General features: G+C 46.8%; 1 protein-coding gene across 1 annotated transcript in view; it reads right to left on the bottom strand.

The window, feature by feature from the left end:
* The window catches only part of LOC139408999 (zinc finger protein GLIS1), a 129764-nt gene that overhangs the window by 24213 nt on the left and 90243 nt on the right, over positions 1-15308 (bottom strand). Inside the window, exons 5-6 of the mRNA XM_071153599.1 lie at positions 4483-4644; positions 1130-1240 (exon numbers count right to left, since the gene is read on the bottom strand). Coding sequence (XP_071009700.1) covers positions 1130-1240; positions 4483-4644 — 273 coding nt within the window. The remainder of the gene's footprint in view (positions 1-1129; positions 1241-4482; positions 4645-15308) is intronic.

Below are 15308 nucleotides of genomic sequence, written 5' to 3' on the forward strand. Positions count from 1 at the left end.
AACGAGAACCAAGAACTAGCGCTAATATCTAGGGTCCTCCCGCTGGGGTGGAGATGATTGTGGACTACAGGAAATGGAGGACCGAGCACGCCCCCATTCTCATCGACAGGGCTGTAATGGAGCAGGTTGAGAGCTTAAAGTTCCTTGGTGTCCACATCACCAACAAACTAACATGGTCCAAGCACACCAAGACAGTCGTGAAGAGGGCACGACAAAACCTATTCCCCCTCAGGAGATCAAATATTTGGCATGTGGCATATTTGGCATATTTGGCCTCAAAAGGTTCTACAGCTGCACCATCGAGAGCATCCTGACTGGTTGCATCACTGCCTGGTATGGCAACTGCTCTGCCTCTGACCGCAAGGCACTACAGAGGGTAGTGCGTACGGCCCAGTACAACACCGGGCCAAGCTTCCTGTCATCCAGGACCTCTATACCAGGCGGTGTCAGCCCCAAAAAATTGTCAAAGACTCCAGCCACCCTAGTCATAGACTGTTCTCTCTGCTACTGCACGGCAAGCGGTAACGGAGCGCCAAGTCTACGACCAAGAGGCTTCTAAACAGCTTCTACCTCCAAGCCATAAGACTCCTGAACATCTAATCAAAAGGCTATTTGCATTTCCCACCCCCCCACCCCACCCCCTCTTTTACGCCGCTGCTACTCCCTGTTATTATCTATGCATAGTCACTTAAATAACTCTACCTACATGTACATATTACCTAAATTACCTCGACTAACCCGGTGCCCCCGTACATTGGCTCTGTACCGGTACCCCCTGTATATAGCCTCGCTATTGTTATTTTACTGCTGCTCTTTAATTACTTGTTCCTTTTATTTATTATTCTTATTCTTATTTTTTAAACTGCATTGTTGTTTAGTTGCTTGTAAGTAAGCATTTCACTGTAAGGCGAATACAATACCTGTTGTATTCGGCAGATGTGACTAATACAATTTGATTTGATTTGAGTTAACTGGTCGAAAGATGTACAGTGTGAGAAAGTGAAGGCTGGAGAAGGGAAGATGGCTCCTTCAATGCATTCTGGCCATTACAATGAGCCCATCCTCTGATTTAAAGTGACAGTTTTTTTTGGGGGGGGGGGGGTCGTCAGTAAATTCTGCACACTCTTACCTTTCTACGCACCTGTTGCTCTTTGGCCGAGTGGATCTTGACGTGTTTGCGTAGGGAGCTGGGATCGGTGTAGCGCTTGGTGCATCCCGGGATCTGACACGCGTACGGTTTCTATAGAACATGATGAACATATGAATAGTGTAGGGTAAGTGTCTGATTCAAAGCAACTAGTTGTTGCGTAACGACAGTGCAGTGAAGCAACCACAAGTCAAAGCAACCAAACTTTTAGAAATGGATTAATACAAAACCACACGTGAACTCAAGAACATGTATGCGTTGGCCATAGGCACTATGTTACATTACCAAAGAAGAGCAGAAATCAAGAACAAAAATGCACACAAAAAATGCACACAAAAAAAAAAAACAGGCAGAAGAGTAATGAAATGCGATGAAATAAGAAGGCAAAGAGAGCCTCCTACCTTTCAGCTGAGAATACAGAGAGCAATTGAAGAAATTGAGGGCAAGAGAGGAGGAATGAGAAAGAGAGTGAAGAGAAAATATAAAACATAAATTGAATAAAATATTCAATTTGACAACATTTTTAAGCACTACAAGAAATCACATTTAAAGTAGCACATTGGTGCTCCATAGAAGACTGACGACATATTTGTTCTTAACTGACTTGCCTAGTTAAATAAAGTTAAAATACATTTTAAAAAGATCACATTTGTTTTAAGGTTTATATTCTCGTGAAGTTATCGTGCAAATTACGCCAAAAGATGTGAGGGGGGGCACTAAACATGATCACCAAAAGCAAAAACACTTCGCTACGCAATAACATCTGCTAAATGTGTGTATGCGACCAATAACATTTGATTGGATCACTACACCAGTGGTGTAAAAACGACTGCACTCCCTGTCATTAACTTTCCTCATCGTCACACAATATTACTGAATAAAACACAGCATGCAGCCTGGTGATGGAGATATTTTCCCCTTGTGTTTACCTGACCAAAAGCATGTGGACACGTGCTCATCAAACATCGCATACCACAATCATGGGCATTAATACGGAGTTGGTCCCCCCTTTGTTGCTATAACAGCCTCCACTCTTCTGGGAAGGCTTTTCACTACATGTTGGAACATTGCTGCGGAGACTTGCTTCCATTCAGCCACAAGAGCATTAGTGAGTTCGGGCACTGATGTTGGGTGATTAGGCCTGGCTATCAGTCGGAGTTCCAATTCATCAAAAAGGTGTTCAATGGGGTTGAGGTCAGGGCTCTGTGCAGGCCAGTCAAGTTCTTCCACACCAATCTCAACCAACCATTTCTGTATGGACCTCGCTTTGTGCACGGGAGCATTGTCATGCTGAAACAGGAAAGGGCCTTCCCCAAACTCTTGTCACAAAGTTGGATGCACAGAATCGTCTAGAATGTCATTGTATGCTGTAGCGTTAAGATTTCCCTCCACTGGAACTAAGGGGCCAAGCCCGAACCATGATAAACAGCCCCAGACAATTCCTCATCCACCAAACTTTACAGTTGGCACTATGCATTTGGGCAGGTAGCTTTCTCCGGGCATACGCCAAACCGAGATTCATCCGTCAGACTGCCAGATGGTGAAGCATGATTCATCACTTCAGAGAACGCGTTTCCACTGCTCCAGAGTCCAATAGCGGCAAGCTTTACACCACTCCAGCCAATGCATGGCATTGTGCATGGTGATCTTAGGCTTGTGTGTGGCTGCTCGGACATGGAAACCCATTCCATGAAGCTCCTGACGAACAGTTATTGTGCTGAAATTGCTTCCAGAGGCAGTTTGGAACTCGGTAGTGAGTGTTGCAACCGAGGACAGACAATTTTTACCCGCTCTGCGCTTCAGCACTCAGCGGCCCCGTTCTGTGAGCTTGCGTGGCCTACCACTTCACGGCTGAGCCGTTGATGCTCCTAGATGTTTCCACTACACAATAACAGCACTTACAATGAAACCCGGGGCAGCTCTAGCAGGGCAGAAATTTGACGAACTGACTTGTTGGAAAGGTGGCATCCTATGACGGTGCCACGTCGAAAGTCACTGAGCTCTTCAGTACAGGCCATTCCACTGCCAATGTCTGTCTATGGAGATTACATGGCTGAGTGCTCGATTTTGAGAGATACCGGTCAGCAACGGCCGTGGCTGAAATAGCCGAATCCACTCATTTGAAACAGGGTGTCCACATACTTTTGTATGGTGTATGTCTTTTCTCTCTCTACACAGTGGAAAATAAGGTGGCCATTAAAGTGAAAGGTGATACGCCTCTTTATTGGTTCTCCGCTTGTACCTCGCTCATTTCTGTAAATAACACATTGTTATTCCAAGCCGCTCTCGGCACCACTCATCTCTGCCCTGTTTGTTATTCCTACGCAACGCCAATCCGACACAGACCCGATGAGTGGAGAAAATATCCAGCGAGGGAGAAGAGAAAAAAAACACACACACAACTTCTTTCTAGTATAAATATCATAGTTGAAAATTATTTTTCCCCCAAAGTGTGTTTGTCAGGGTGGCGGGCGGCGGAATTAGGCTCTCGGCGGGGCGCTAATGTGCGGCCATCAGCGTCTTGGGCTGGTGGTGGAATTGGCTGTGTCAGTACGGTAGGGAGGCTGGGGGGGCTGAGGCTGGTTGAGGCCTGTGGACTGTGATAAAGTAGGACGTTGGAGGAGTAACGGAGACAGGAGGAATGAGTCGTGGCTGACTCAGGCTTTCCTTTCCTCTATATACAGTCATTGGTTTCCCCCCTGTAGCAGACAGAGACAAGGCAAAGCCCTGTCTGAGCCGAACGCTCCGCGCTAACCTAACTGCTGCTTATTTCACATACTGTGACTCGAAACGGACTAATGGAAGTGATATTTTAATGATCTGTAGCATGTCGTGGCACCGGCACAGCCTCTGGCTGATGGAGGGAGTGTGGGGCGAGTGAGAACGGACTGTTACTCCCTGACTGATGGTTCGCTTATTGAACTGTGACACTGTCAAGGGATGGAAATGGGCATTGAGGTTTGGAAATGGGCACGGACTCTTTCATGTGTACAATTCCATTTTCCTTTAGGTTTAGTTTGGTTTTTGGTTTGGTTTAGTGAATGGCAGCCTTGGAAAGGGAGGGAAAAAGAAGGGAAATCTAAACAAACACTTGTTAAATAAAAATCCCCCGTACACATACACCGTAATCAGGTCACCCCTATCAGAGTTCAAATGTTAACAATGGCCCCTCCCACTACTTTTAGGGCACTCACACCCACAACGAGTGTCTAAAATTAACCCTGATTCAAACCCCTTATAACAGCCTTGATCCATGATCTACAGCAGAAAGGAACCAGGAGGTAGGAATTGTGGGTAGTAGAACCAGAGTGTAGGCTGTCTCCATGTGTTCTGACCGTGTCCAGGTGAGTGCGCTGGTGCTTGGCCCGGTCGCTGGAGTTGCTGAAAGCTTTCTGGCAGCCGGGGTGCTGGCACAGGTAGGGCTTCTCCCCTGTGTGGCTCCGTAGGTGGATCTTTAGGTTCTCCAGGCGGGAAAAGGCCTTGCTGCAGCCCTCAAACTGCAGGAGAGGATAGACAAGAGAAACACACACACAGAGGGAGAGAGAGAGAGAGGGAGAGAGAGGGAGAGTGAGTGAGTGAGTGAGTGAGTGTGAGAGTGAGAGAGAGAGATCAATAAGAGAGGAAGGCTGTACAATGAAGCCACTGTGTCCATGTACCTCTGTGACTCAGAGCAGCGCATGCTCCCACTCATTCCCCCACTCCTTCTATCAGTCACACAGCTGGATGAGTCCCTTCCTTACAATGACACCAGGCCATGGAAACTAACAGATATTGTACCGGCCATGGTCAAAATCTTCCATTTTCACATAGTCTGGGCACTTGTGTTTCCACAGACCACTGTAAAAAGCTATTAGTAACCAAATTACATTGATTTAATCCCAAATGGCACCTTTTCCCCTGTTCAGTACACAACTTTTGACCAGGGCCCATAGGGTTCTGGTCAAAAAGAGTGCATTATTTAGGGAATAGGGTGCCATTTGTTACTCAGACATATGAGCCAGGAACACCTCACATCTGTATTTTACAGATGTAGGATCTTAATTTGAGCCAGTTTGCTACAGCAGGAAAATAATCCTACAGAAGGAGGAAATATGAATTATTATGTGGATTACAATTCATATAAATTTTTCTAACAGATGGTACATCTTTATTATGGGAAAATCAAGCCTGAAATTTCAAAATTGAAATTACAAACTTCAGAAGCCTTTTCAAACCTGAAATACACCACCATTTTTACATTTCCTCCCTTGCAGGAATGTTCTTCTGCAACAGGGTGATCAAATTTAGATCCCACATCTGTATATACATGCCTTCAGTATTAGTGTTACTACAACTTGCTATGTAGCTACCGGTGAGGCTACAGTGCAGGGAGACGATAGTAAGCCCGTACTACCAAGAGACAGGTAGTGGGGTTGCAGGAGAAACGACAGTAAACCTATACTGTACAGTGACAGTTAATGGGTGACATGCGGAGCATAGTATATGAGGGTAGATGAACTAGATAAGTGGCAGTGAGTGTAAACAAGCCCATTACATCTGGCCACTCAGCCCATTTGATCCTATCCACTCAGCCCATTTGATCCTATCCACTCAGCCAATGGACACCACAGATTTGCTAGCACACCCATTATTCATGAGTCTGCTCGCATATCCTCCCCCGCTCATCAACACAAACACGGCTGATTGGCTGAGACAGTGGCCATCCTCCTCCTCCTCCTATGCATACAGCCATTAAGTGTATGGAGCACCACTGTACATGTACAGTACACCTCAATGTAACTTATATCCCGCTTCATTAATCTGCCTTAACTATTCACGGGGACTCGCGGCAGTGGCTACGGTCAGCCTGACATCAACACCAGTCATGGTTGCTATCATGGTCCACAACAATGGGAGCCTTTGGGGCCACTGAGGAGCATCGCATTAAGGCCCTTTCCGTTACAATTACTTCCTGTTACCCTATCTGAGGGCTCTGTCGGCTCCACCTCCCTGGCCATTATGCCTCGATCAGGGGCGTGGACACACACACATGCATGTGAGCAAACGCACACACGCAAATACACACACGTAGGGACGGGATTAGTAGGGTCGTCTCACTCTGTGGTCTGGGCAGCAGTGGTACCTGACATGGGAGGAACTGCTCTCTATTGTCCCCTGACCTTTAGTGAAGCCTCTGCGTGTGTATTGTGTGTGTGTGTGTGCGCACTGGGCTGGGGAGTGTCGGGTTACGCCCAAGGAGAGAGACACACCATTCTTCTAATGGCCCTTCAGTCCTGATCTGAGCTCAATGCGCATACATGGCCTCCTTCATTCACTCACAGCACAGGCAGGAAGCGCCCTCTATTCACAGCCCCCGCCATTTAATATGGACGAAACCTAACCCTGTCATGGGAGAGCTGGGTCAGGTGACGAGGTTTTGTATGTGTGTGTGTGTGTGTGTGTGTGTCCGTTCCTGTCTAAATGTACTATTCAAACAATAAAAAAAGAGACCAGAACATTCCTTTGTCTCATCACACTCGCATAGCTTCCTCATCAGCTCCGTACTTAGCAACCCCATAGAGACTCATGTTTTTGTTGTGATAAGTGGACACCTTAAAGCTGTTAACACACACACACACACGCGTAGTGGCAGTCGTTTGGATTGTAGAAAGGGCAAGGATAAATATCACAACAGAAGACATGATACGGCATGTAATGTACAGTAGATTACAGCCCACTAATGTCATGAGATCAAACCGACCATGCTGCATCAACACAGGGCAGAGAAATGGGCCTACTCAGGCCTCCTCGACCGGAGGGCTTGGGAAACATCTAAAAGTGTCAGACCACACAATACACACTGGAGTCGTATTATTCTAGAGGCAGGGTCATCAACTGTATAGGACTGAGGGGGGGGGGGGGGGGGGGGGGGGTTCAATAAAATCTCAGAGAAGAAGCCCTCTATACTAGCATGCCAGGCCTGACAGACACATACCGTGCCGAACATTTGAGTTTGGAAAATAAATATAAACCTTATTGACGGGCCAAATGTGTGTATTTATGTAGAAGGGAAATAATCAGTCTTTCATTCTTTCTTTGACGCAATACAAATTTGAAGCTAAATGAGAGTTATAGGTCCGTGGAGAAAAGCGTGCTAATCGTGTTGCTCTGGATATTAAAGTGCCCGAGGTCGGCTGGCAGTGAGACGGTGCCCTGTGTCCCAAATGGCACCCTTTAGCCCACACAGAGTCCTAGAATAGGGAGCCATTTGGGATGCAGGCAGGGAGGGTGAAGTTTCCCCGCCTGTTGAGAGCCTACTCCCACCGCTGGGCAAGGACACATGATTCACAGGACATTGGTTTACTGACCGGCTCATAGAGCATTTACTGTGCATGGTCAGGTGTTGCTAACCTGCCAGTCAAAATGGCATCTGTTAGTGTAGTGGGTTACTGGGAAGGTGTCGGCAAAGTCGAAAGCAGGACTGGGGCACAGGTTGAAATTCTACAGCGTGCGTATAACTTTGCTGCTGTGTGAGAGCTATTGAAGCTATTTTGTACGGGGGGGGATGTCACAAAGAATTTGGTTGTTTATTTTTCCGTAAAATGGATGAGCAAAGAAGTAAAACAGGATGACAAGGAAGAAGGTATGGGTGGGAAGGCCTGTGGAGCCAGCCGAGGTGTCGAAACCACACAGGACAACTTCAGCTTCTTCTAAACACGTCTTTGATATGATTTGTGAAAGCAGTTTAGACGCTAATCACATGAATTGCTTTAAACATGTTTGGCTTTCCCCTCTGAATGATTGGTTTTAAGGTAAACGGGCTCGATAACCACACGAAGGGAGCAAGGCGAGCAGGGCCTGAGCCACGTTTGACACCGTCTCACTCTGAGAGGGCGGCTCGGGCAGCTCGGTAAACATTGGGGTGACGGTGGGTTCTGACATGGCCGAGGGGCCGGCAGCCGATCACAACAGACAGCTTATGGGCCCAGAGAGCTGGGCTGTGAAGGTACAGCGAGCTTGAGGCCTTCATGGGAAATGAATGCTGACTGGCAAAGAGAAGCCCAAACAGTTGGCCGCCTAAATGGCCGCAGTGTACCGCTAACCTACTAAAAAGAGCTCATTAGAAAGAGCCTGACTGAGATGCCAGAGAAGATCGAAACAAACCGCCCGTTTATTGCATGGTGTTGGGGGGGGGGGGGGGGGGGAAGCTGCCGCTGACATCTCAGACATCATTTTGATAGAAAGCCTTGAGAAAGAAAGAGAGGTAAATATAGAGCGAGAGAGAGAGAGAGACGAAACGAGACAAGAGTTTTCTTGAGAGGTTAATTTCTTTAGAAATGCACTCTATTCGACTGTATCGAGGTCATGTAAGCGAAAGCCTCACCTCCTCGATGTGCTTTTTTTGTTGTTGTGAGGAATGACTTTCGAAAGTTCTTTCTCTCGACAGCTACAGTCTCCCGTGTTGCTGCTGACAGGAGGGAATCCTTTGATATCAGTGAAACCCCAGGGCCCTGTCATGTTTCTGGCTTGCTCTCACCACCATCCGTTTGACCGGACGCTTCTGACGAATGGTGAGAGAAATGGGATTCAAATGTTTGACTGCTAACTAGCATGAAATCCCTATTTCTCATTTTGAGAGGACCTTCAGTCAACGCAATAAGGTACTCCGGGGCTTAACGAGGCCCACCGGTTATCCGCTTTGATTAATTTCAGCTAACGCATCGAGGCTCTGTAATTGCCTAAACTTCTAACGGGGTGAGGTGTTCTCTTAAAGCCTAATCTGGGAATCCAACACACCCGGCACAGAATATAACCTTAGATAAAAAGTTATACTGGTTGCTTTTCAGTATTATTCTAATCTGAATTTTAAAAAAAAATAGGTACTGGAAGTGTGTTCATTTATCACAAGGTGCCTTTTTATACGCTGACCCACGAGGAAAACCACCAACACTTCAGGATCTGTTCAGCTGAAAAATGCTGGAGCGGAGTGTTCAGGCTGCGGCTCGGGGAAACATGTGCGTTTAATCTGCCTGCTTCCAAATGCCCCGTGGCAACCACAGCAAAGAGCAGAAAAACGTAAATGGATGAAATTATATCCATATGATTCAACGAGACAGCTAAGGAGAGGCAGGTTTCTCATGTGCTTCGTCAGGGTACCAAATTAAAGCCAGCTTCGCTAAAACATTTGCATTACATAGTTTACACATATCATTTCCACAGCCAAGCAGGACCCCTTTTAGCAGCCAGACTCATCTGTTGCGAATAGAGGCCCTAATTTGAATCAAAGATGGGGGGGGGGGTGACTTTTTTTTTCTTCTCCTTTCCATTTCTCAATGCTGGATTGAGATGAATTCACACACACTTTACTTTGTTTTTCTTTTGCGTCATTCCCCCTTATCCTCAGCCCAAACTCTCACAGCACTTGATTTATGAATGGTGAGATATGAGTACACACATACACAGCAGTGACTAAGGCAGGACTGTTGTCCAGATGGAACAGAGTGAGCGAGCGCTGCCGAGTGCGATAGCTCGCTCAGCCGATAAATTGGTGGAAGGAAGTAGTCATGTAAATGACTAAAGAAATTGTTCCGAGCAGCCATTTTGCACTAACACGGTCCCGCATAGTTTGGGGCAGATGAAAAAGTTTGTGAATGGCATCGTCTACAACAGGAAGCATTCCTATGATGACTAAATGAGGCATCCAGCATAATGGCCCACCAGCTGCTCTCTGCCACAACAAGGGCTGCGTCCCAAATGGCACCCTATTCCCGATATAGAGCACTACTTTTGACCAGAGCCCTATGGACCTTGGGCAAAAGTAGTGCACTATAAAGGGAATAGGGTACCATTTGGAATTAATCCTAGCACTTTTGATGGAGATTGAGGGGGAACTATATGATGGATTTGAACCCTTGTTGCTATGGGGGACTGGTATAGAACGACTTATAGAACTACTCTGGGTACGTCTGGCTCCAGAATACATGGTGAGTCGAGTCGTCATGGAAGCACTTAACCTGTTGAGACTCAGGGGCCTGCTTTCACATATGTGCCAGCTTCCAGGCCCTGTATTACATTAGAGAGCTAAAGATGTAATTTCCTCGTGATTGGGGCATCGCTGGGTTTATGGCCCAGTTTGAGAGGGAGAGGGAAGTGGGGTCACACACGCGTACCATAGTACAGCCCTTCTCTCTTTGATAAAAGTAAAAAGGATATATCTTATTTGCTGATCTGATGACCTTCACTGTTAGCGTTCAACAGCAACTGTTCATTTCCACATAAAAGCGAAAATGCCCTCAATGTGCCATTGGTTCAGTGGCACACCTTGTCTGTGTGTTCTCTCGAAACTGGCCCGTGTTCATTCGTACCCCCCTGTATGAAAACAGACAAACTGTGCAGGAGTTCCCATTGAAATGCACTCAACTTCCAACACAAATGGGGGTCACGTTTCAGCCAAGTGACCAACCGCATCCATATCAATGCGTTCAAATGAGAGCGGACAATGTTTAGACTGCACCAGTACTAAAGCCTTAACAGTAGTCAGGTTTTTTTTTTGGCGGACTTTAGATGTTACAGGGCAGAAGTTGACTTTTAAATCATGGTTGCGCCAACAAACAAAAAATATTTCTGAAGGGGTTTCTGAAACGTCAGTCCATTTGAGATTGAGGGAAGTTCAGTTGGAGGGCTTGTGTATTGGTTACAGCCAGAGTCTTATATTTAGGAGCCCTTATATTTTTTTCTCAATGTAAGGCTCTGGTTACAGCAATGAAGGAAGGCAAAAGAAAGACGTTGGTTTTTGGTGGACGAAAATCATTCAGGATCTTTACTCTTGTGAATAAACATTCATTGAGAGGTGATTGAAACTCATTACTCAGAGTTGGTACGTCATGACTGTGTTTTATGGCGCTGAATCTCTCTCTCTCTGATTGCTGGCCCTGTGTTTACCCTAGCTGCCCTAACCATTTCTAATAGCTAATTAGAGTGTATTACACAGCCCTGGTGCCATGACCATTAGTAGACCATCAAGGCATTAATTATAAACCTTTTCGCCGTAACTCGAACCCCCAGAGTGAGGGGAACGTTAGTGAAAATCCTTAACACGATATGTGCTTTGAGCCGGCTGCTGGACTGATGTTACTCCCAGTCAATACCGTATCATCTGTGACGGGTCTGAGAGCAGCATCCTCTCTCCTCTCTCTGCCAACCCAGGCTCAATCTGTCCAGGACCTCTCCCTCACACTTGCTTCCATTCCCCCCTGCACCTCTTCTCTCCTCTCCACACCCCTTTCCGGGCAAAGCTCCTCTTCCTCCGAGGCTTCATTGGGGACTGTTCTACACGTGGATGGATTCAGACGCCTACTAGATGGCATTTATTAGTTGATCGCTTTGCTACTTTTCTCTTCCAGGTTGTTCTATGTCAAAGCAACTTGACTCATACCGGCTCTCTCTCTTAACTCAATCAACCATTTCTTCATCTCTCGAATCCCTCTCTCTGTCCACCACTGTCCCTCTCTCCCTCCTCCCGTGTACCTCTGACATCAGTCTCTCCTGTGTCACCCGGCTCTCCCTAACTCTGAAAAAGTAGGAAAATGTATGCGCTCACTACTGTAAGTTGCTCTGAATAAGAGCGTCCGCTAAATGACTCAAACGTAAATGTACAAAGTAGCCCTCTCTCCCTCTCTGTACCCTTCTCCCTTTTGGCAAACTGCTCCTTGTCCACGCAACAAAATAAACATTTCAGAGGCGCCGCGTGCTGCCAAGCTAAACGCCTTGACACCACAGGCCCCATAATATTCAGAGAGAAAACAGTCGCTGCGAAATTAAACAATAGGTCAAGATGGCATTGTGATCACCACCCAGCACTGGCCCAGCAAGGCGAAGAGACGAAGAGAGAGAAAGGGCATTTTGCGCAACTAACAGTCCCTCGGAAAGAGATCGAACAGCGAACAGCGGGCGGGCATCATTCACTCTGCTGGAGAATGTCCAGACCACTAGAGCCTTCTGGGTAATGGAGAATGGAGCGGCGGCTGCCCAAGACGTGGTGAAACTGAACTGCTAACGGTGCCCTCTCGGTTTGTTCAGTTCTTAGTGTGCCAAAGTCGTGCTCTCTTGTCTTCTCTCTCTGGGCGTCGGGGAGTCCAGTTTCACGCCAACGCGGGGGGAATACGGCTGGCTGTGATATATCAGCCTGCAACCGGGGCTTCAATGTGTCAGTCCTTACCAAGGCTCAAGTATATTACCTCTCACTGTAGACGTCCAAGTATTCACTTCTGAATAAATCAATTCATATCAACGTTTCAGTAAGTGGTTCCATGTTCACGTGTAATTAAGTCAATCCCCATTCACCACCAATCTGCATTACTGTTTTGGCCCATGTTCCTAATGCCTGGCTGCAAACACATTCGTTTAAGTGTAAAAACAGTCTCTGTTCCTGAGCAATTACTTTGGACAAAAGCAACCTGCCAACTGCAGGAGTTGTGAGGTTCCAGCGTTCCGATTGGTATTCCACAGTAAACGTTTTTATATTTATGGAATATTTTCCATGACATTTCTCATCCGACACGTGTTTACGTTAGCCGGTAATATGAGTCTGGGCCTGGCACTTGCCGTGGCCACACACCGCGGCCCGCACAATGTTTTTTTTTCTTCTCACGTGCAATTTCCATTCGCAGTACCGTCCGGGTTGACCAAATTGTGCACGACCTAATGTAAAGCGTGGCTTTGTCCCTTTAAAATGTGAAACTTGGCACATCTGCAACACTGATTTTGGTTTCATTTTGCTCGGTGAAACGGACAACCTGAAAGGATCGGTCCTACGTGCCACAAACGTAATCGCTGTTATTACAGAAACCAAAGCTAGCATAAGACGGGAAACAATAAAAAAAAGTTCCCAGACTTATCTTTCATTCTGTTAGGAAACAAAACCAACGGTTATAAATCCAGCATAAACCCTTTTACGTCTATGTTAAACTAATTCCGAGGCTGAACTGATCAAATATGAAACCCATGTTTGAAGTTGTACTGGATCCTTTTCTGGAGACTCTTCAGCGTCACTGGAGGGGTGTAAAACTCTACGGGAGGAATGTAAATCAGATGTCGACCAATCGAACTCTCTGGTTCTGAATAAACCAAGCCAGTAGCACCAAACAATGGGGTCTGTACAACGCCACAACACAGCAGGTTAAACATTCTAGGCGCCGGTGTCATGACAGAATTCTCCACTGTGACAAAGCGTACCCCATCGCGTACCCCATCTTTAGATGGGGAAGTTACTGTGATGTCGTTGCTCCCCCCCCCCCCCCTCTCCCGCTCTCTCTTTCTCTCTCTGGTCTAGGGTTGCAAAATTCAGAGAACGTTCAATAAATTCTCTGGGTTTCCAGAAATCCTGGTTGGAGGTTTGGGATTTCCTGTTTATTCCCTCCTGATTCTGGGAACCCTCCTACCGGGATTTTGGGAAAACCAGTTCCTGGAATTTTGCAACCCTACTTTGGTCTCTCTCTCTCTCTGGTCTCTCTCCCTCTCTTTCTGGAGAGAGCTCTCTCTCTCTGGTCTCTCACTCTCTCTGGTCTCTCTCCCTCTCTCTCTCTTTCTGGAGAGAGCTCTGATACAGCTCTGTGGTGCATCTCCATTATAACAGGCAGAGTGAAGGCTTGACAGTGTAAACAGACAGAGCCTGTAGGGAGTGTGGACAGCCTCATTGGCCTGGAGGACTGAACACTTTGCTGGGGAACGCTCCCAGCTCTAATTGCCCTGCTGGATTCCAGCTGTGAGTCAGCGTTACAGAGCGCAATGTTCTGCCAACGCTATGAATGCTATGAAAAAGCTCCCAATATGGATCACATTCACATCATTTTCAGGTATATCATACAGCGTGTTGAGTTGATTCTGGGCTGAATACTTTGGGGATGACATTATTTTTTATACATTGATTCAACTAATCTCTCTTCTACTTTCCTCCGGGCCTCCTCCTCCTTTCAAAACCTTCAAATGTCACCTGCTAGCTAGCCAACCTAGCCACTGAACACTACAGTGCGTATGTCAACATAACCCTACCACATAACACATTTTATTTCAAACCATCAAAAAAAAATGCTAACATCCATCCTTCTCTCGACAGTACCAGTGTCTGTACTGTAGCTACTTTATATTAGTTAGTTGCTGGCCCAGAGTGACACTGGATCCTGGTCTGACTCTGGAGTCTGGACTGGTCTGAGTGGAGGCGTAGTCCAGGGGCTGTGGTCTGGCGGCCCCTGGCTCTGAGGCAGACATGGTCTGGGTCTGGAGAAGGGAATATAAAGGTGTCTCTTGTTGCTCTGTTTATTGGGAGATGTGACGGCGGTCAGGCTAGGCGAGGTAGATGATGTTTCTCTGGGCTCAGTGGTTTGTGTGATGCGTGTCCCACTGACACCCAGCCCAGCCCCCCCCCCCCCCGCTACATCAATACCTCAACAACACCCACTCCACCTCTGGGTACTGAGAGATTTACCTCTGTCCACATACTGTTCACACACTGTCCCACACACTCCCAACAGGCCCGGCTCACACACTGCGGCTCACAGAGAAGGTTTGCGGAATGGCTGCTGCTCGGTCACAAATGGTGTCTCGTCGGTCAGTACAAAACAAGGCTAGTGTTACGTAGGGAGTACGACGCTCGAGAAAGTATATTTTTCTTTATTCCTGGTAAACTGCCTCCAAATGTTTCCATAAGAAGCTTGTCTGTCCTGAGGATTTAAATGGTTTACAAGCAAGACCCCATGTTTTATATGACCCTTGACACTGCAGCATTAGAGAACCCAAAGTGCTTTGTTTGGAATCGTTTAGGAACTGTGGCAGCATCCCAAACGGCAACCCATTCCCTATATAGTGCACTACTTTTGACGAGAGTCCTATGGGAACCCTATGGGACCTAGTCAAAAATAGGCTGCCATTTGGAACTAGGGTGTCATTTGGTGGATCTGGTCTAATTACCTTCTATTACCTTAGAAGGAGATCCCAGAACACATGTTAGACCAGTGTTCTACAACAGACCTGTTCAGGTCCCCATCCATCCCCTCAGAGATCCCAGGAACGTGCCTGGACAATAGACCCTGAACACGGCTCTGTTTGTCTCTCCCACGTATTAGTAAACTGATCTGGCCCACTGGTGAGGTTAAACTGATTAAGGACTTGGATGGGACACAATTAT

This window comes from Oncorhynchus clarkii, chromosome 5 (genome assembly GCF_045791955.1).
Source record: "Oncorhynchus clarkii lewisi isolate Uvic-CL-2024 chromosome 5, UVic_Ocla_1.0, whole genome shotgun sequence".
Taxonomy (NCBI): Eukaryota; Metazoa; Chordata; class Actinopteri; order Salmoniformes; family Salmonidae; genus Oncorhynchus; species Oncorhynchus clarkii.